This window comes from Myodes glareolus, chromosome 9 (assembly GCF_982192425.1).
Source record: "Myodes glareolus chromosome 9, mMyoGla1.1, whole genome shotgun sequence".
Taxonomy (NCBI): domain Eukaryota; kingdom Metazoa; phylum Chordata; class Mammalia; order Rodentia; family Cricetidae; genus Myodes; species Myodes glareolus.
In genome coordinates this window covers 913,108-932,846 of record NC_142034.1, presented here as the reverse complement: position 1 = coordinate 932,846, position 19,739 = coordinate 913,108, and the positions used below count along the sequence as shown (strand labels likewise).

Genomic DNA, 19,739 nt, shown 5'->3' with positions numbered 1-19,739 from the left:
CTCAATTGTTAGTCATTAACTTGAGATACAATTCATGCAGCTCCTTAGGTGAGACTCACAGACCCTGACTGTGAAACAACCCTTGTATTTATTTTTATTCATTAAACTCTGTATAAGCTATCATCATCATCATCATCATCATCATCATCATCATCATCATTATTATTATTATATTAGACAGTACAGCTTGCAGGGTGTCATCTTCTTGACAATACAAAGGTAAAAAATGTCCAGTAGACCGGGATGTTTCCAAGAGATAAGCACATGATATCACAGGCAGTGGAGATCTCCCCACGTCCACTCACACCATGCTAGATACCAGAGAAAGAGGCACAGCAAACATGTAAAGGCACCGCAGAAGCAAAAGACATTCCAGGGTCTGTATCCCATGGCCTTCCCTAAACGAGACTGACCCATCGGAGGATTGCCTTCTGGTGGGCTGACACCTGGAACTTCGATTACAGCTTGCTGTTCCTCTGGCATGGCCAGCGGCAGTTGCCCACCAGAAGGCTTTCTGGCTCTCCTGGCTGAAAGTACAGAGCCTGAGGTGGGAGCCAGGATTTGAAGTGATGTGGGAATCAGACCGCTTGGTGTGCAGGGTGGCACAGAGGAGGAGAGACTTGAACCAGAGGAGTGTGAGCAAAGGGGATGAGGCCTCATTCAAACCTCCTCAGTCAAGGCCTTCCTTCAGACCCCAATTGTGTGGGAGGTCCTTCTGTCTGTGTGTTGCTTTTATTGGTTGATGAATAAAGAAATGGCTTGGCCTATAGCATGGAAGAAGGAAGGCGGAGTCAGAGAGATGCCATGGAGTCACCAGAGACAGACCCTGGAAATTTTACACGTGGTGATATGCAGATTAATAGAAATGGGTTAAGTTAATATGTAAGAGTTAGCCAATAAGAAGCTAGAGCTAATGGACCAAGCTGTGGTTTAGTTAATACAGTTTCTGTGTGATTATTTTGGGGCTGGGCGGCTGGGACGAACAAGTGGTTCCCTGCTCCTACACCCCACATCTGAGCTCCACCTAGGAAGTAGAACTCCACAGAGTAATCTCTGTGCATTGTTTTCTATGATGGTCTGGTTCCTGGTCCCAGAGCCATGGGGGACTCATCTTTGTCCAGTGTATGACCAACATGGACCAGTCCTTCTGAGTACTAACCATGCAACATATCAGCTGGTGTTAGCCATTCCACAGGATGCCTTTAACAGGACCTCCGCCACAGATAAGGGTAGAATGGAGAGCGGCTCCCTATATCCCAAGTTTGCTTTATATGGTCTCTCCTAGAAGATTGAGCACCAGAGAATGTGGAAGCAACCACATCATTCGAAGTCAGCAACGTAAGACTTCAGGGTTGCTACCCAAACCTAGGCACCTGTTTACTTTGAGAATGATTGATTAATCATGGTCCCACGGTTGTCCCCCTATTCATACTCACGGCTCACCTTTACAGTAACTCATAAATCTCCGAGCCTCGCTCTGACACTGGTGGTGGAGAATGAGCCCCCCAGCATACACAGAGATCCTTCCGTGTAGCAGAAAGGCAAAGTCAGGAAGCCGAATGGCAGTGCGCTGCTTCTTTGGGATCCGCGCCTGGCCAACCTCTCTGTGGCAGCGACCTCGGCCCAGGTCCGGCGCCCATCTCCGAGGAGGAGCCCTCCCGAGGGCCTGCGCGGCCGGTTATTAATACCCGTACCGGCACATTCCCAGCTGGCAGGGGGACAGGTGGCTGCTGCAGCTCAGGAGCAGGCGTGGTGTGGAACTCTCGGGAGGCGGGAGACCCACACCGCACCGTGTGCCCCACCGCCCTGCCTGGAGAGCACTCGGGGACATTCCTTCCGCGCGAGTGACATTAGCCAACCTGCGCGTGCGATGATGGCCACTGCGTCTCGAGTGTCTGAGTGACTGGACGCGGGCGCCTCTCTTAAGCCCCGCGCTGGGAGGCAACCTATGGCTTCGTGACAGACGGAGGTGAGCACACGGTCGCGGGCTGCACAACCCCGGGCGCATGGACCTGGGCGCGCGTGGCGTCTGCCAACCCCGAACCCAGCCTGCACCTCTCGATCCCGGAGGGCGCGGCCCGCCGGAGTCCCCGGTGTGCCAGGGAGCGCCTGTGTGCTACTCGGGGTTTGGCGGGTCTCACGGCAGCGCACGCATTGGAAAGTTTCACCCTCCCTGGACCGGTGACTGGAGGGGCAGTCGTGGCTTCTGCTTCCTTTCGCCTTCCTAGCCGGGCAGGAGGACCCCCGTGTCTCTGGGGCTGATCTGTGAGGTGAGACAGCAATGCGGAAAGCGCTTCGCAGCAGATGAAACTAGGAGCAGGGGGTGTGGAGACTCCTCACCCTAGACCTGCTTGATTCTTCCGCTTTGGCTGAGGGGAAAGAGCACTTCTAGAAGCCATTTCTAGGCCTGGATGTTGGGGAGGCCTGTGCATCTCTGGGTCTTCTCTGTCTGCTTCTTCTCAGAAAGTTCACCCTTTAGGTCCACCCTCTAGGCCTTTCTTTTTCTTGTGAGGTCAACCTAACCGAGCAAGAGCCCTGATATACTTATACAATAAATATTAGAAGCTTAGAGGGGTTTTTGTTTTCATCGGTTTGGTTTTTTGAGCCAGGGTTTCTCTGTAAAACCTCTTTTGAGCCCTGGTTGTTCTGGAACTCGAACACTGTAGACCAGGCTGACCTCAAACTCAGGGATCTGCCTGCCTCTGCCTCTGCCTCCAGAATGCTGGGATTAAAGGTGTGCGCTACCACCCCTGGTTGGAGCTTAGAGTTTTTTGGTTTGGAGGAAGTGGGGATTTGTTTGTTTGTTTGTTTGTTTTACATGTTTACCTGTGTGAGGTCCACTGAGGGCAGGAAATGTGTGTACCTAGCCCCAGGGACTTCCAGTGTTTCATAGTGAGAGCACACACACACACACACACACACTGCTTTGACCTCCTGTAACCATGACCTTCTCCGTTAATGAACTTATCTCAGAGGGAGCCACATTTAAGCTCCTGCCTGCTGCTGTCCCTCAGAACCACGTCTCTCCCAGACTGCAATGCTAGGTTTTTCCATTTCTGTGGGTTATTTTTATGGAACCTTTGCTTTATACTATTGCTGCTGCTATTTATGGTCATTTGGGTTGTTTCCAACTCATTAGACATGAAGTTGCTGTTCTTTGGAGTGTCAGTGGATCACTGGTGGCATGGAACGCACCTGTTTCGCTTCGTTGAAGAGCCAAACTTTTCCAAGGCTGCTGTAGCGTTTCCCAGTCTCCACTGGAGTCACTGAGGATTCTAGTTATAACCCCCATAACTCAACAACAGGTGTGCTGGTCTTTCTGGACATAGGCATGTAACGAGTGTTTTTCTGTCCCGCCAGTCAGCTCCCAAATAATGACACAGAGACTTATTATTAACTATGAAAGCTCGACCTTAGCTTAGATTTGTTCCTAAGTTCTTATAACTTAAACTAACCCATTTATATTAATCTATGTTCTGTCATGTGGTGTTACCTCTCTTCCATCTTGCACTTCCTGTTTCCTCTCGTGTCTCCTGGCTACTCACGTGTACCTAAATTCCTCCTCCCCTTCCTTTCTCTCCCCTGAGATCCCGCCTGTACCTCCTGCCTCACTGTTGGCCGTTCAGCTTTTCATTACACCAGTCACAGCAATCCACCTTCACACAGTGTGCAAACATCCCACAACATAGACATGCTGTGTGCGTGTACGCATGCATGGTTCTTAGTTTCTTTGTGGTTTTGATTTGCATTTCTCTAACGATAACAAGCTATGCGGAACATCTTTTCCTTAGTTTGTGGCCTTTGGGGGTATTTTCTTTCAGACATTCCTGTTCAGTTTGCCTCCCCCCAGCCCGTCCTGCAAATAGCTAATTACTCTTTTCTCTATGGTTTACAGTTCTCGCATGGATACTGTTCACTGGTCCATTGATCTGACATATATTTTCCTCATCTCACCTTTACTTGTTTAATGAAGTTCTTCATTTTGATGAAGTTTGGGGTTTTGTGTTTTTTTTAAAAGACATTTCTATTTATGTGTACGAAATGTTTTTGTTTGAATATATGTATGTACTCCACATGTGTGCCAAGTGCCTGAGGAGTTCAGAGGAAAGTGTCAGATTCCCTGGAGCTGAAATTACAGATGGTTATTGGTGGCTATGGCAGTGTGAATGAAAATGGCCCCATAGGCTCATAGGGAGTGGCACTATTGGAAGGTGTGGCCTTGTTAGAGGAAGTATATCACTGGGGTTGGGTTATGAGGTCTCAGAAGCTCAGGCCAGGCATAGTTTTTCATTCTCTTCCTGCTGCATGCAGATCCAGATGTAGAACTCTCAGCTATCCACCCCCATCCCTGCACCATGTCTGCCTGCATGCTGCCATGCTTCCTGCCATGATGATAATGGACCAAACCTCTGAACTGTAATCTAGCCCCAGTTAGATGTTTTCCTTTATAAGAGTTGCCATGGTCATAGTGTCTTTTCGCAGCAATAGAGCCCTGGCTAAGACAGCTGCCATGCGGGTGCTGGGAATCCAACCCAGCTCCTCTGCAAGAGCAGCAAGTGATGGCTCCAGCCCCAATTAAGTTTGTTTTTAAGTAATCTTTTCCTGCACTATAGAGATCATTCAGTGATTGAGAGCACCTGCTGCTCTTGCAGAGGAGATGAGTTTGGTTTGCAGTAACCACAAGGTGGTTCACAGCCATCCGTAATTCCAGTTTCAAGGTATCTGACTTTTCCTGGCCCCTGAGGATACCAGGCGTGTATCTTGTGTACATACATTTGAGAAGGCAAAGCACGCATACATATAAAACAAATAAATCTGAGAGAGTGGAGGGGCTGTACTATAAAAAATAAAATTAAAAAAAAAGTTGGGCATGGTGGCATACGCAGGAGGCAGAAGCAGGTAGATCTGTGAGTTCAAGGCCATTTTGATATTCTGACCTACATAGTTCTAGGCCAGCCACGGCTGCATAGTGAGTCTTTGTTTTACAATAAAACCATTTTCTGGAGGGTGATAAGATGGTTCCGTGGGTGAGGGTGCTGCCTCCAAGACTGAGTTAGAGCCTGGAGACCTGCCTGGAAAAGAAGGAAAGAATCAATCCCAAAGGTTGACCTAACCTCCACATGAACACTGTGGCATTCACATATGCACACACGCACTCGCACATGCACACACGCACTCACACATGCACATACACAATCACATGTGCTCACACGCACTCACATGTGCACACCAAGTAAGACTGCAATTTAAACAATTTTTTAGAAAAAAATAAATATTTTCCTGCCATGGATCATAATGTTTTCTTCCAAAGGTTGTTTTGATTGACTGCCCTCCATCACTGTGTGTGTAATGTGAGGCAGGGATTCAGGCTCATTTTCTTCATATGATAAACAAAAATCCAAAGGCCTTTATCTACTTTTCTATTGGAACGTTTAAACTCAGTAGACGTTACTTCTGTGGCGGGAAGAAACCCCTTTAAGGTATACAAGTGACATAAAATGGAGAACGGGACTTAGGACTTGTCTCTGCCAACTGCTGACCTCCGCCTTGCTGTGACCAGCTTTTCAGAAAGGGAAAGGCCTTACGTTTGCATTGAGGTGAGACTGGCACCCTGCTGGGGAGTATCCTGGGGGACAGTGGGTCTCAATGGCTATAGGGTCCCCTGTGTAGCTGGGGAGACGACACAAAAGGGGTTCTTCTGAGGGTTCCATCAGGGCACAGGACTTGGTGAGCCCTCATCTCTTTTCAGAGGGGCAGTGTCTGTGCCCATCATAGAGGCTGCTAGGGCATGGAAGTAAGTGGCTATCTTGCACCTTTGACATTAATCTTCTCCCACAGGACAGGTTTCCCACAGGCCCTCCTCACTGAGCAGTGGGACCCCACCAGAAGCCCAGTGTGAGGACAGAGAGATGGCGCTGAGCCTGGAGTCTACAACCAGTTTCCCCACGCTGACCATGTCAGAAACTGTGTCTGAGTTGCCTGGAGGCCCCAATGTGTCCCTTAACAGTTCCTGGACTGTCCCAACAGATCGCAGCTCCCTGCAAGACCTGGTGGCCACGGGTGCCATTGGGGCGGTGCTTTCAGCCATGGGTGTGGTGGGCATGGTGGGAAACGTGTACACTCTGGTGGTCATGTGCCGATTCCTGCACGCCTCAGCCTCCATGTATGTCTATGTGGTCAACCTGGCACTGGCCGACTTGCTGTACCTGATGAGCATCCCCTTCATCGTAGCCACCTACGTAACTAAGGACTGGCACTTTGGAGATGTGGGCTGCCGTGTTCTCTTTAGCCTGGACTTCCTCACCATGCACGCCAGCATCTTCACTCTGACCATAATGAGCAGCGAGCGCTACGCAGCGGTACTGAGACCTCTGGACACAGTGCAGCGCTCCAAGGGTTACCGTAAGCTGCTGGCACTGGGCACCTGGTTGCTGGCACTGCTGTTGACCTTACCCATGATGCTTGCCATCCGGCTAGTTCACAGAGGCCCCAAGAGCCTTTGCCTGCCGTCCTGGGGCCCTCGTGCCCACCGTATTTACCTAACGCTGCTTTTCGGGACCAGCATTGTGGGGCCTGGCCTGGTCATTGGGCTGCTCTATGTCCGCCTGGCCAGGGCCTACTGGCTATCTCAGCAAGCCTCTTTCAAGCAGACGCGGCGGCTGCCAAACCCCAGGGTGCTCTACCTCATCTTTGGCATTGTCCTCCTCTTCTGGGCCTGCTTCCTACCCTTCTGGCTGTGGCAGCTGCTGGCCCAGTACCACGAGGCCATGCCACTGGCACCCCAGACTGCACGCATTGTCAACTACCTGACCACTTGCCTCACTTACGGCAACAGTTGCGTCAATCCCTTCCTTTATACACTGCTCACCAAGAACTATCGTGAGTACCTGCGTGGCCGCCAGCGAGCACTGGGTAGTAGCAGTTGCCGTGGCCCAGGGAGTGCTGGCAGTTTCCTGCCCAGCCGAGTCCACCTCCAGCAGAACTCCGGCCGCTCGCTGTCCTCCAGCAGCCAGCAGACCACAGAGACCCTCATGCTGTCCCCAGTTCCCCCTAGTGGGGCCTTCGTCTGAACGTGCAAGGACCCAAAGCCAGGCCACCGAGAAGCCCGTTCCCAGAATCCCCTACTCAAACCTAACCATCTTGTCCTTCTCTGCTGTCTTCCGGAAAGTGCCCTGTTCTTTTCTCTTTGTTGCTCACTTCAGCTCTGTCAGCATCTTTCCCGCAGTGTCGATCGCCTCCTTCAAACCTGTCTCTCCAGAGTCTTCAGACCCTGCGGCCCAGACCCGCTTCTGTAGACCCTGGTGAGCTGAGTCATCTAAAGCCTGCTTACCCAGAGCAGCTAGTGCCACACTGTGAACCTGATCTGTAGGAAACCCTTCGGGCCTTGAGGACCCTCCCCTACTGGTTAGTGAGGGGCCTGCAGCCAAGCTCTACCCTCTCCCTCCCCCAGCCGGTCCCAAGGTAGGTTCTAGTCTCCGTGTGCATAAGGAACAATAAACCCTGTACTCTGCAGTCTGCCCTGCCTCCGCTCTGGGGATGGAAGTCGGGATGGGAGTGGTCCTGGACTCCGGGGATCCCCAGTGCGAAGCACCTGAGTGTTTGGTGAGGGCATGCCTGCTTTCCAAGCCTTTGCCTATGAACGGGAGCCCTCCCCTTTATTTAAGGCCGGCAGGAGGGCGGATAACGGAGAGGTTATTAGAGCCTGGGGGTGGGGCTTGGGTGGACTGGGAGGAGAAGCTGCTCGGCTAGCAGTGAAGCTCACGTACACAAAGGAGGCCCTGCAGGCTACAGTTCTTGGATGAGGTTGTCAAAATCCAAATGTGGCTCACGGTGACAGCAATAAGGCCCTGGCCTCATTGCTCCTGGACAAACCTGTCCCAAGTACCATCTTCGGGACATCCTTTCCTTGGCTGACCATTCCTCTTGCCATATGCAGACCACACCTCTGAAGGTCAGGGGCACACCTGTAGCAGGATATGGAGTGCAGGTCTCTGGAGTGATACAATATTCCAGATGTAGATTCTGGTGGCTGGCCACAGTACTTTGTGCTTTGCCATGGCTAAGATACTAGATTTATTTTGCTATTTAAAAAAATAAGAGGGATATGTAAGGGCACATACATGGATGGACACACACGCACAAAGGGAGTTGAGGCTTGAGGTCAGCCTGTGCTACATATCAAAGACTTTGCTTCTAAATTTAAACGAACAAACAAAAAGAACTTTTTTGAGATAGTCTCTCACTAGGCAACCCTGGCTGCCCTCAGGCTCACTCTGTAGATCAGGCTGTCCTTGAACTCACAGAGATTCACCTGCCTCTGCACCCAGAATACTGGGGATTAAAGGCATGCGCCACCATGCTCAACTCTAAATTTAAAAAAATTAAAAGGGCTGGGAATATAGCTCAGTGTCAGAAAACTTGCTTGGCATGTGAGAGGCCCCAGCTCTGCAAAACCAGAAACTGACTAGTGAATCACTTGAGTGTGTGGGCGGTGGGACCGAGCATCCTAACCCAGCTGGAGACCCCTGCCCTGTGCTGCCCCTCTTCTTTACTCCAAACCTTACTGTGTCCCTGATGCAGGGGGCTTCAGCTTTAGAAAGCCCCTTTTCTCGAAAAAGTCCAATTCCTGTTCTTGTCTCAAAGAACTCAGAGCTGGGTCCAAGTTTGTACCATCCTTACTTGACATTCATTCCTAAAGTGGCCTCAGTCCTGAGCAGGGGTGGCCCTCATTACAGGACCCCCATTTCTCTGGGAGGCTTCCTCCTTCTCCAGAGTTCAGATGACCCAGAGAAGGGGGTTTCTGCAATACTATATGCCCACTTAGGGCACTGTGACAAAGTCAGCACACAACTGAAGGGGTGGATACCATCCCCAGAGAGGACCACACCTCTCCTCCCCTCAGAGACTGTTCTACAGTACAGGATGGGGTGGCCATGAACTGGAAAAGCTCGAGCAATGGGGAGTGTAGCTTCATCCCCAGAGCCGACATCAGGGGGTAACCTAGTGAGGTCTGTGAGAGCATGTTCCTCACCCAGAGGGACCTGATATATCCTAGATGTCCCTACCGTCCTGACAGTAACAAAGTCCTAAAGCTGGAGCTTCTAAAAGACCACTTGTAATAAGAACCACTGTCCTGGGAAGACTTGGATGAATAACCAGTATCTCTGTGACAATCACTATCCTAGAGTCTTGGTACCTGTTAGATCTGGCCTCAGGGCCTCTTTGGGCCAGCACAGAGGTTGATACCAGAACAATGATAATGCGTACTTACATGTGCATGTGTGCATGCATGCACACGCATGCACATATACACACACATACATGCACACACAAACACACACATGTGCACACATACACACACATGTACACTACCCACATAGAACAAATGCACCAAGTACACACCACAAACATGTATCCCACCACACATTCCACATCATATACAACAAGCGCATAAGATATTTACCTCACACATTCACCCCAATACGCATACCATATCAAACACAACACATGCATATATGCACATGCCACAGACACAACATACAATGTACACAAAACACACAACATATACAAACACCCACAAGACACATTCAGCACACTCTGCCATCTGACAGAGATGAGGCCTCTGACAAGCTGACAATGGGGTTAACGTGTCAGCTTCCGACATGAGTGATTCCAAGCCTAGCTTCCAAGTCTCTCTGTCTCTCTGGGAATCAAGAGAGGTGAGGCTGGTGGGGTTGGGCATGACCACCATCACAGAGTCACACCTTGACTCTGTCCTCCTTTGGCCCACACCTGCAGGGGCAGGCCTATTGATGGCTTGCCTGCCCTCGAGTCTAGCTGGAAGTTGGAGCCACTCTCCACTGAAACCTTCCTGTCACACCCAGCACAAACAGAAAGCTCTGCTGGAGAATTCCTATTCAGGGAAAGTTACAATTATAATGGAGAAAGCCTATGCTGCTCTGGTGAGCCAGGAGAGGACTTGATGATAGGAGGGAGGGGAAGGGGTCAGGAGAGGGGAAGGGAGAAGAAGGTGGAGTGGCCACACTCCCAGGCTTGATCTGGCTGTTAATGAGCTGACAGGGTCTCCATCTGAGTCCAGGCATAGCCTCCCGGGCAGTGGTAGCCAGTAGCTGGAGAGAGGGAACTATGGACCTGTGTGATCAATGAGCCCACAGAGACTGGGGGATACAGGGTGATAGATCAAGTACTTTAGCTTTTAGACTTCATCCACCTAACACTCAAACTCTTGCAAAGAAGAAAAAAAAGCTGACATGTCTGTGTGATGTAACCGGTGCTTTGTGTCAAGAGTGTTAGAGGAAGGTGGAGCTGGCCTCTGACTGTCCCAGGATGTGTTAGTTAGCTTCTTGAGACACCTATGTTCCAGGACAGTGTTCCAGGACCACGTGCCCTTGGGATGTCAGATCCACCCACCCTGTCTGGGGCTCTTGCTCTATCCTGTATTAGACCCAGGTAGGAGCTGCTGGTCGATGTTGTCCCAGCAGGAGGTCGAGGCCACCCTTCACCGTTCAACCTCACTTTGGATGCCTGTGTCTGGGGCCTTGGGACTCAGGTGCAGAGTCAAAAGCATCTGCCTCTGATCTAGACACAATGTGGACGATGGCCAGAGGAGCAGAGGCTCCAAGGCCTTTATGTGGCTTTCCTCCAAGATGCTAAACAACCTAACACTATAACCTTCCAGTGAGGTAGCCTGGCTCAGAAATGGCTCCTATCTGAACCAGGCTGACCCTGGAGACAGGAGATTTGCCACCAGGCGTGTTACTGTGTCTCTCAGTCAAAGCAAAACTCAGGTGGCATTTTGAACATGTGTGTGGTGGTTTGAAAGAAAATGGCCCCATAGGTTCATAGGAAGTGGCACTATTAAGAGGTGTGGCCTTGCTGGAGGAAGTGTGTCACTGTGGGGAGGGGGAGCAGGCTTTAAAGTCTCCTATGCTCAAGCTACACCCAGTTTGGGACACAGTCTCCCCTTCTGTTGCTTATGGATCAAGATGTAGAACTCTCAGCTCCTTCTCCAGCATCACGTCTGCCTGCACACTACCATGTCCCACCCTGAAGATAATGGACTAAACCTCTGAAACTGTAAGCTGCCCCAATTAAATGTTTTCCTTTATAAGAGTTGCAGTGGCCATGGTGTCTCTTCACGGCAATAGAAACTCTAACTAAAGCCGGGTGGTGGTGGCGCACACCTTTAATCCCAGCACTCAGGAGGCAGAGGCAGGTGGATCTCTGTGAGTTCGAGGCCAGCCTGGTCTACAAGAGCTAGTTCCAGGACAGGCTCCAAAGCTACAGAGAAACCTTGTCTTGAAAAACAAGAAAGAAAGAAAGGAAGGAAGGAAGGAAGGAAGGAAGGAAGGAAGGAAGGAAGGAAGGAAGGAAGGAAGAAACTCTAACTAAGACAATGTGAAAAATAAAATCATAAAAGAATGAAGGAGAAAGTGAGTGCCCTAAAATGGGGAAAAGAAAGATGACTACCATCTGACCCAGGGGACAGTGGTGCACACCTTTCATCCCAGCACTCGGGAGGCAGAGGCAGTTCAAGGCCAGTCCAGTCTACACAGCAAGTTTCAGGCAGCCAGAGCTACAGAGTGAGACCCTGATTTAAAAAGAAAGGAAGGAAGGAAAAGGAAAAGAAGGAAGTCTGACCCATCAGAGCTCTCCAGAAGAGTGAAAACTCTGGTTGTATAAGTCATTTAGAATTTGAAGCAGGAAAAAAAAATACTAAAAGCCAAAATAGAGAGTCTGTGGTTTAAAAAAAATAACAAAACCAAAATAAAAAATAAAAAAAAAATGACCTTTCTCATCGAGCCCAGTGGAACTAATTGATAGAACATTTGCCTAAGAGGCATGAGGGACTGAGTTCCAAGCCTAGCACCACAGAATTATAGGGAGTAGACAGACAGGTAGATAAAATATACAATGAATATGATCAAGATACAGTGTTTACATGTATGCAACTGTCAAAGAATAAATAAGAGGTAGTCTGTTTCAAAATTCAAATAAATACATAGAGTCGCACAAATGTTTATGACTCTTGCCTGAGCAATCAGGATTTTATCCTGAAATCCAAATGTCAGACATGGCTAAGGATTTATGTAGCAAGGACCTAATTTCAGCAGTCATGGAGAGTCCCACAGCTATGAACTAGGTCATGGCATGGTATCTTCAAAGAAGAACAGCACCCTGTGGGGCCAGAGAGGGATGAACCTGTGGTCATGGAGGGAGACCAGAACACAAGGTTGTGTAGCACAATCTCAAGCCTTATTTAAAACAAATGGAAGTACATTTGTGATTATGTGCACGGGAATCTGGTGTGTGGTTGTATGTGGACATGCATGTGTGTGTACAAGTATGCCTGTGTGCACGACTGCATGGTATGTAAATACACACGCACATATGCAAAACAGAAAGCTTCACAGAAATGCCTTAAATATCAACAGTGTTAGCTGATGGTAGAAAAACTTTAATTTTGTTTTTGTTTTTTTTTTAATCTTATGCTTTTTGAAATTTCTCCCAGAGGATACATGCAGCTTTAAATTTGGGAACGTTATTTAAGCATTCTCGTGTCAGGCATCTCCACTATCACCCAAGCCTAGCTGAACCAGAGCATTTCCAGAATAACAAGAATCCCGTGCCTCCCCAAGTCCTCTAGACTAATACCCCTGTACACTGAGCCATTATCAGCTATGCCGCAGGGAGAAGGAAACAGAGTAAGCACAGAGCCTGGGAACTGAAGAGGTCAGAACTGGGGTCCAGGCCCCAGGTTTCCCAATCATCAGCAATCCCCTTCCTTTGGAGGCCCCACTTGGCCTAAGCTTTTCCTTTCTCCAGTGTCCACCCCATTATTTAGGTCTGGTCCAGCCCCCTTCTGGACCTATGCACTTTGCTTTGTGAATCTCTGTGAGGTGTACACAGAGTGAGGGGACATGGGTGAGGAAAATGGAGGTTCCTACGCATTGAAACCTGTCTACCCCAATCAGAGGATTTCAGCAACAGGCTTTTTCTGCCTACAATAAGCACCTGGTTCTAACCTGATCGTGGTGATATTGTCCACAAGACAGGGCCTGAACATGTCCTGAGCATCCCCAGCTCCCTTGTCCCAAAGGCTCAGCCATCCCCAGTCTCCCAGAGACTGTTCTGCTGCTCTCAGTTAGGTTTTGCTAGATCAGTGGTTCTCAACCTTCCTAGCGCAGGGACCCTTCAATACATACAGTTCCTCATGTTGGGGTGACCCCCAACTGTAAAGTTATTCCACTGCTACTTCATAACTGTAACTTTGATACTGTTATGAGTCATAATGTAAATATCTGATATAGGACTCCAAAGGGGCTGTGACCCACAGGTTGAGAACCACTATTCTAGGCCTTTATAATGGGATCTCAAATCTGTGGCCTTGTGTGTCTGTATCCTATTGGTTTTCAGACAAGTGCGTGCTGAACAATGGCCATTGCTCACTCTCTGTAGCCTTAAGGAATCTGTTGATGGATGAACCACAATCTACAGGTAGACACGTGGATTTATACCGTACAGATAACAGATTGTCGGGGGCACCATGATACATGGAACCATCAGTGTGGCCGCCACAGGGTCAATGCTCTTTAGAGTAAAAGCCAAGTTACTGTTCTAGTGTTTGGGCCGTGAGCACTCGTGGAGAGGCTGGAACCTTCCTGCTCTCAGCCTTCGACACCGATACAAAGTATTTCCAGTGCATTTGAGAAGAGATTTCTGTTCATAGAACGCTGATGAGTGTTCTACTGAAAAGACACTGGCTAAATGGATTGTTTTGTAAAAAGCCAAGTTAAATGTCGAGAGTTCTAGGAGCAGAAGACTTTGACAAATATGGGACAAGGAGGACCTCAGGAAGCCCTGTAGCCAAAGATGGCCTGGCTGGACGGAATACCCATGTTCCCCCTGAGAGGACCACAGGGATAAGACATATCTGTTCATACCTGAACGTCTGCTTGGCTGTTTCAGCCCAGAGCAAAACCAGGGAGCCATGATGGTACCCTGACCAGCAGTGAACCAGGGAGCCGTGATGGTACCCTGACGGGCTGTGAACTAGGGAGCCATGATGGTACCCTGACGGGCTGTGAACCAGGGAGCCATGATGGTACCCTGACGGGCTGTGAACCAGGGAGCCATGATGGTACCCTGACGGGCTGTGAACCAGGAGCCGTGATGGTACCCTGATGGGCTGTGAACCAGGGTGCCGTGATGGTACCTTGACCGGCTGTGAACCAGGGAGCCGTGATGGTACCTTGACCGGCTGTGAACCAGGGAGCCGTGATGGCACCCTGACAGGTTGTGAACCCCACTGTGGGACCGTGGGGGTCTGGCATCTAGGAGATGAACGGATGAATTGAGTGAATGCAGGAAGAAAGTTCCTCAGCTAGCAAACTTGGCAGATCAGTAGTTTTCCAGGCACGATCCCATTCTCCAGTCACAAGGCTGATCGGTCTTCAAGCAGCTCCATTATTGCTTGAATTTGGCATCAGAGCCCCTTGCCTCAGCTTGGGGTTAACGTCACATCTCCCAGGCTTGATGTTCTCAGAAAAGCTCAAACTGGAGAGGGTGCGAGGTGCCCAACTGACAGCGTTGGTAGGGGTAAAGCAGTGGAGGGGTATGTGATGACGTCGTGGGTCAGACCACTCCCACACCTGTGTAAGTCATTCATCAGTGGAAAAGCCACACAGCAAGTTTTCCTGCATTAGTAATCTTTCCAGGAATGAGTTCTTTGGTAAGTATCATCTACAAGCAGAGTGGATATTATGTCAACTAAAGGCACCAGAGGGGTCCCCACCTGCTAGAGCTGCGACATGAGAAGGCCCTGACATGCAAGGACAGCAGGAGCAAATGACTGTCACTGGTCTGTGAAGGCCTCCACTCTTTCTGCCTAGAACTTGCACCCAGCCAGAGCGGGTGATGGTGGTGTTCTTGCCAGGCCACCGAAAGGGCCAGCAGGGGAGAGGCAGTAGGAGTTAGGTTTGCAAATACCTCCAGGAAGGCCCTCGGGAACTAGCTGAGCCTGTCCTGGCACCTCTCCCCAGTATATGCAGGTTTTTCCATTCAAATTCCAGACAGATGACGGATGAATGGAAGCCAGGCAGCTGGAGCCAATGTCAGGCACCTCCAGACTCAGGCCATTTCTAGGCCAGTTAGAACCCTGTCCCGTGCGGAGTCAGGAAGACCACATCCCTCAAGACTGATCTGGCTCCAAAGGATCCCGATTGTCCCCATCCCCTAAGCTGCCAGGGGCAGGTAGACAGGCTGGCGGTGGCCTATGGTTGAGCTGTAGTACACTGCAGCTTTGTCCTCCCAGAACCACAGATGCTGAGGCTGGGTGGGGCCGATGGTAAGGGAGTACAGGAAAGCAGCCAGGATTCTATCTGGCACATCACACCTCTCTGCCCATCCTTCCCTACCAACACACGATCTCTGTCCAGCCAAGGGGTCGTCTTCTGGGGATGTCCCTTCCTCCCCTACCCAGCTTGTTTCGCCTGCAGTTTTCTCAGACTGCACAGATTGGTTGGCTGTCTGTGTCTTTCAGGTTTTACAGCGACCTCAGCTGACCTGACGCTTGGCCATTTTTCTATTAAGTCCTCTTAGCTAAGGAACTCGGGGTTTAAGGGGCACCCAAGCTCTGCAGACAGGGAACAAAGCAGATGATCTGCAGTCAGATGCTAAGCACCAATGGATTCTTGCAGATTTGATAGGGCCCAGAGGCTGTGCTGCCCAGGTGGCCACGAGCCTGGAACACAGATACATTTGCTGGCCAGCAGGGACACAGTGAGCCTTTCACAGCTTCTGGCCACTCACAGCATGATCCAAAGTCCAGATCCTGTGTCTCACTCTGTAAGTATGCATCAGGGTGAGATCAGAGGCACCACAGGTGCCCAGGGTAGTGCTCTGTGCGCTGGTGGTCAGTGTTGGCTGGTCTATGCCAACAATCCTTGTAGGGCTAGGACCCTGAACAGGGTTGGGCATGGGGACCTAGTGGGTGAACCAACCTGCACATAAAACCTGAAATGTAGACACAGAACAGAACTGTCTGAGCTGAAGGCCTCGGAAAGGGGCCCTGAGGCATGGGGAAAAGGAGGCACTCCCAAGCCCACCCTGTGCTTGACCTCACTAAAAGGCAGAGTCTGGACCTATGCATTGCTAAGACCACCCCCCCACTACACACACACACACTTTGGGTACTTCTAGCCTTCCCTGAGGGTAAAAGGGTTCTATGCCAGTGGTGGTAAAAGGTTAGGAAGGCCTGAGCTGAGGGGCTGGGCACACTGGGGAAAAACAGGAGGTTGAGGCAAGATGCAAGAGGGTCAAGAAGTGCAAAGGTAAGCTGGGCGGTGGTGGCACACGCCATTAATCCCAGCACTCGGGAGGCAGAGGCAGGCGGATCTCTGCGAGTTCGAGGCCAGCCTGGTCTACAGAGTTCCAGGACAGCCAAAATTTGTGATCACAGAGAAACCCTGTCTCAAAAACAAACAAAACAAAAAGTCCATCAGGCAGTACTATCTGTTTTTTTTGTTTGTTTTTTGAGACAGGGTTTCTCTGTGTAGCTTTGGAGTCTGTCCTGGAACTTGCTCTGTAGACAAGGCTGGCCTCGAACTCACAGATATTCACCTGGCTCTGGCTCCCGAGGACTGGGATTAAAGGCGTGTTCTGTTCTTATAAAAGGTCAGAGAAGGGAGCATTGAAGGGGCCATTATCTCCCAACACGGCACAGCCAGAGAGATTTCTGTGAGCCCCTGCCTGCCTTCTCAAGATTAGGGATTGGGCCCTGAGCACTCCTGTTCTGCCTAATCTAGGCCTCAAGAAGGGTTAGTTTATAAACTAGATGGTGCTGAGTTGGAGCTGATGTCCTCTGTGGGGGTGGTGCACAGGCCACAGACCCTTCCCTGCATGCGTGGGCCATGGTGTGCACATTCGGGTGCAGATACCAGACTGATCATAGTACAGAAGGGCAACTGAGAGCCCCGAGGGAACAGAAGGCTGTGCCTTACCTCCTGGTGGACAAGGACTGTTTCTCCCAGTTGGTGCTAACAGGAAGGAAGTAAAACCACAGAGAAGATGCTCAGGTTAAGACCCACGGAAACCCAGGCATGGTGGTGCATGCCTTTATTTCCAGCACCGGGGAGGCAGAGACAGGCAGACCTTTCTAAGTTAGAGGTCAGCCTAGTTTACATACAAAGTTGCACACCAGTCAGAGCTACACGAGGAGACGCTATCTGAGGTGTGGGGGAGACAGACAGAGACAGAGAGATCCATGGGGAGAGCTGAAGGTCTGGCACAAGGCAACTCACAGGGATGAAAACAGACATCCAAGAAATGGATGAAACCCTGATATTTGCAGTCTCAGGTGTCCCGGGAGAGACTGCTAAGATGGGACTGGATTGCAGTTTATCAGAGAGCCTTTGGGAAAGTGTATCCAGGTCTCTTCTGTTTGATGTCAACCCACTGTTTCTAACGTGTTTGTCTTGCTGCTTTGAACTTGGGCTGATGTTTTCCCAGGTTATCTGGAAAGCAATGTGTCAATTGAGCACATGAAACATAAATAAGCCCTGGCGGTCTCTTTGCTTACCTCCTGCTTCAGGGTTAGGAGCACTGAAGAGGTGGGACATTGCATGAGGCTCCACAGAGGCTCCACAGAGGTTGTTGGTACCTAGATTAAGGCTGCATGGAGGCTGCATGGAAGCTGTAAGGGACTCACAGACTGTGTGTGAGGGTCTGGGGTTAGTGTCAGTGTGAACAGAGCTTTCCTGGGTACTCTGCCCACACCTCAGCTTTCAGGGCAGCCATCAACCCCAAGTGCCTGTCTTCCAGACCTGGCTTCCTATCCAGAAGTCCAGTGCTATCCCTGGAGATTTGTCAGGTGGGACCCACGCAGTCTCTGATCCCCACTGCAGTGACAAACAAAAATGTCTACCGTTCTGTCCACATGAGCTAGACCCCCAGTACAGGCAATAAGTGGAGCCTCGTGGCTGTGGGTACAGCCTCAGCTGAGGCTGACAGTACTAAATAGGTATCATATAAAATGGCCAGCTCTTGCCATATCCATAGAACTCTCAACACTTCTTACTCATTGGGTCTGTCCAGGCTTGACACAAGAGGAAGATACCGGCCTGGAAATAGTGAATGAAGGTCCTTTATAAGCTCCACGCCCTGGCTTCCGTGTGACATGTCTTTGGCAATGTTTCAATGACAACCACAGAGCTAAAAGGAAAGGATTATGGGATCTCCTTGACATTGTCTAGAAGCGGCTCACACAGACTTGTCTGTAAGGTCTGAGAAAGGAGACTAAACTGGGTTTTCACTTGCTCTGAAGAAACCTGTCAGGTGGTAGTTAACACAGGTTGGACCCATGTCTAGGGTGTCACCTCATACTGGTTGTCCAGGTGACACTTTCTCAAACGCCCATGGCTGTCTTCAACTACTAGAACCTGCAGGATCACCCTTGCTCCAATCCCAAACCCCTGCCTACTGCTGACACCTGACCCCAGCTTTAGTCCCAGCTGAGGAGGAATATTATTGGCCGTGTGACCTTTCCAGAAACCTCTGAAACGTCATTAAGGACCCTGGCCTATTCCCACTCAAGTACTGCTGGCTTGGGATGAGATGACCAGACCTTCTCACCAAAGTAAGTAATGCCTAAGGCTCCAAAGGCCGCAGAGACTATCAGAGTTATGACTATGGAGGATGCCATGCAGCCCATGGCATGCCTGTCTTAACCACAGCCAGAAATACAAGGGCCAGAGCCACGAGATGAGAACTTCAGGGAGGCCGGGCCCCACAGCCCTGACTGGACGGGCCCAGGAAGAAGCATCCTGCAAGGTTAGCCTCATCTACCAGCGAGAGCTTGGCTGCTCCCCTGTGATCTTCTCAAGGGGACCAATAGGGGGCAGCAGAGGCCTCAGCACTCGGAGCTAGGAGCACTGCCTTGTCCAGGGTACAAACTGCTAGAACAAAGGCCCCCTCTGCATGTGTGGGATGAGGGGGGCATCCTGCTCTAACAGGTGGGACAATGCAGACCCAGGCTCCTCTACTGGAGCCCCTCAGACCTTCATTGGCACCACATCTGCTCATTCCCGGGGTCTAGAAGCCCCAGCCCCCACACCCTTTTTTTTTTTTTCATCATGCTGCAGGGCCTGAATTCCTGAGCTGTCTTGGGCCACCACTGAAGGCAATATGGGCTGTGGGAGTGATCTCAACATCAGGGTGGCCTGCCTCTGGAGTGCACGGTCATGTGCCAAGCTGCCCGGACAGAAGGGGGTTGTCCCAGATGCTCTTCCCAGGATGCTATGTCAAGATGGCCGGATGAGTCCAGTTCTTGAGGACATTCTTGGGACTCTGTTTATGTGTGTGCAGGGGGAGGGGTCAGCCCTTCTGGGGATATGGCTTCAGGGAGCAAATGCTTGTCCTGGCAGAAACTGGGCTGATGGAGCTGGAGTTGCCCTGGTGCCCAGTTCCTCTGACTGTTGCAGATGGGGAAAGAGATGGCACCAGAATGAGAAGGTGACAAGCACACTGTGCCTCACTGGGCAGGGAGTCCTGAGAGCCAGGCACAGGGATGCTGAGACCCTCCTTGGCAGGGACACACTTGCACTTGTACTACTGGGGATGATGCCGGTGACAGTCAGGGCCCAGCACAGCAAGACTGGATTTGGGCTGGTTCTCGGGTGTAGACTTAGCCACTGGGGCTTTCAATGTCCATCTCCTCCTCA

At 50.5% G+C, this 19,739-nt stretch overlaps 1 protein-coding gene across 3 annotated transcripts; it reads left to right on the top strand.

Annotated features, from left to right (window-relative positions):
• Positions 1-1,478: 1,478 nt before the first annotated feature.
• Uts2r (urotensin 2 receptor) lies at positions 1,479-7,515 on the top strand. Of its 3 annotated transcripts, none has more exons than XM_085694205.2 (2): positions 1,479-1,969; positions 5,839-7,515. In XM_085694205.2, exon 2 carries the CDS (start codon positions 5,910-5,912, stop codon positions 7,068-7,070), a length of 1,161 nt encoding a protein of 386 aa, XP_085550331.1. In that variant the 5' UTR covers positions 1,479-1,969; positions 5,839-5,909; the 3' UTR covers positions 7,071-7,515. The 3 variants fall into 3 exon arrangements, with proteins under 3 accessions (XP_085550331.1, XP_085550330.1, XP_087765760.1); XM_085694204.2 differs by lacking the exon at positions 1,479-1,969 and adding an exon at positions 1,977-2,270; XM_087909634.1 differs by lacking the exon at positions 1,479-1,969 and adding an exon at positions 2,279-5,597.
• Positions 7,516-19,739: the final 12,224 nt, after the last annotated feature.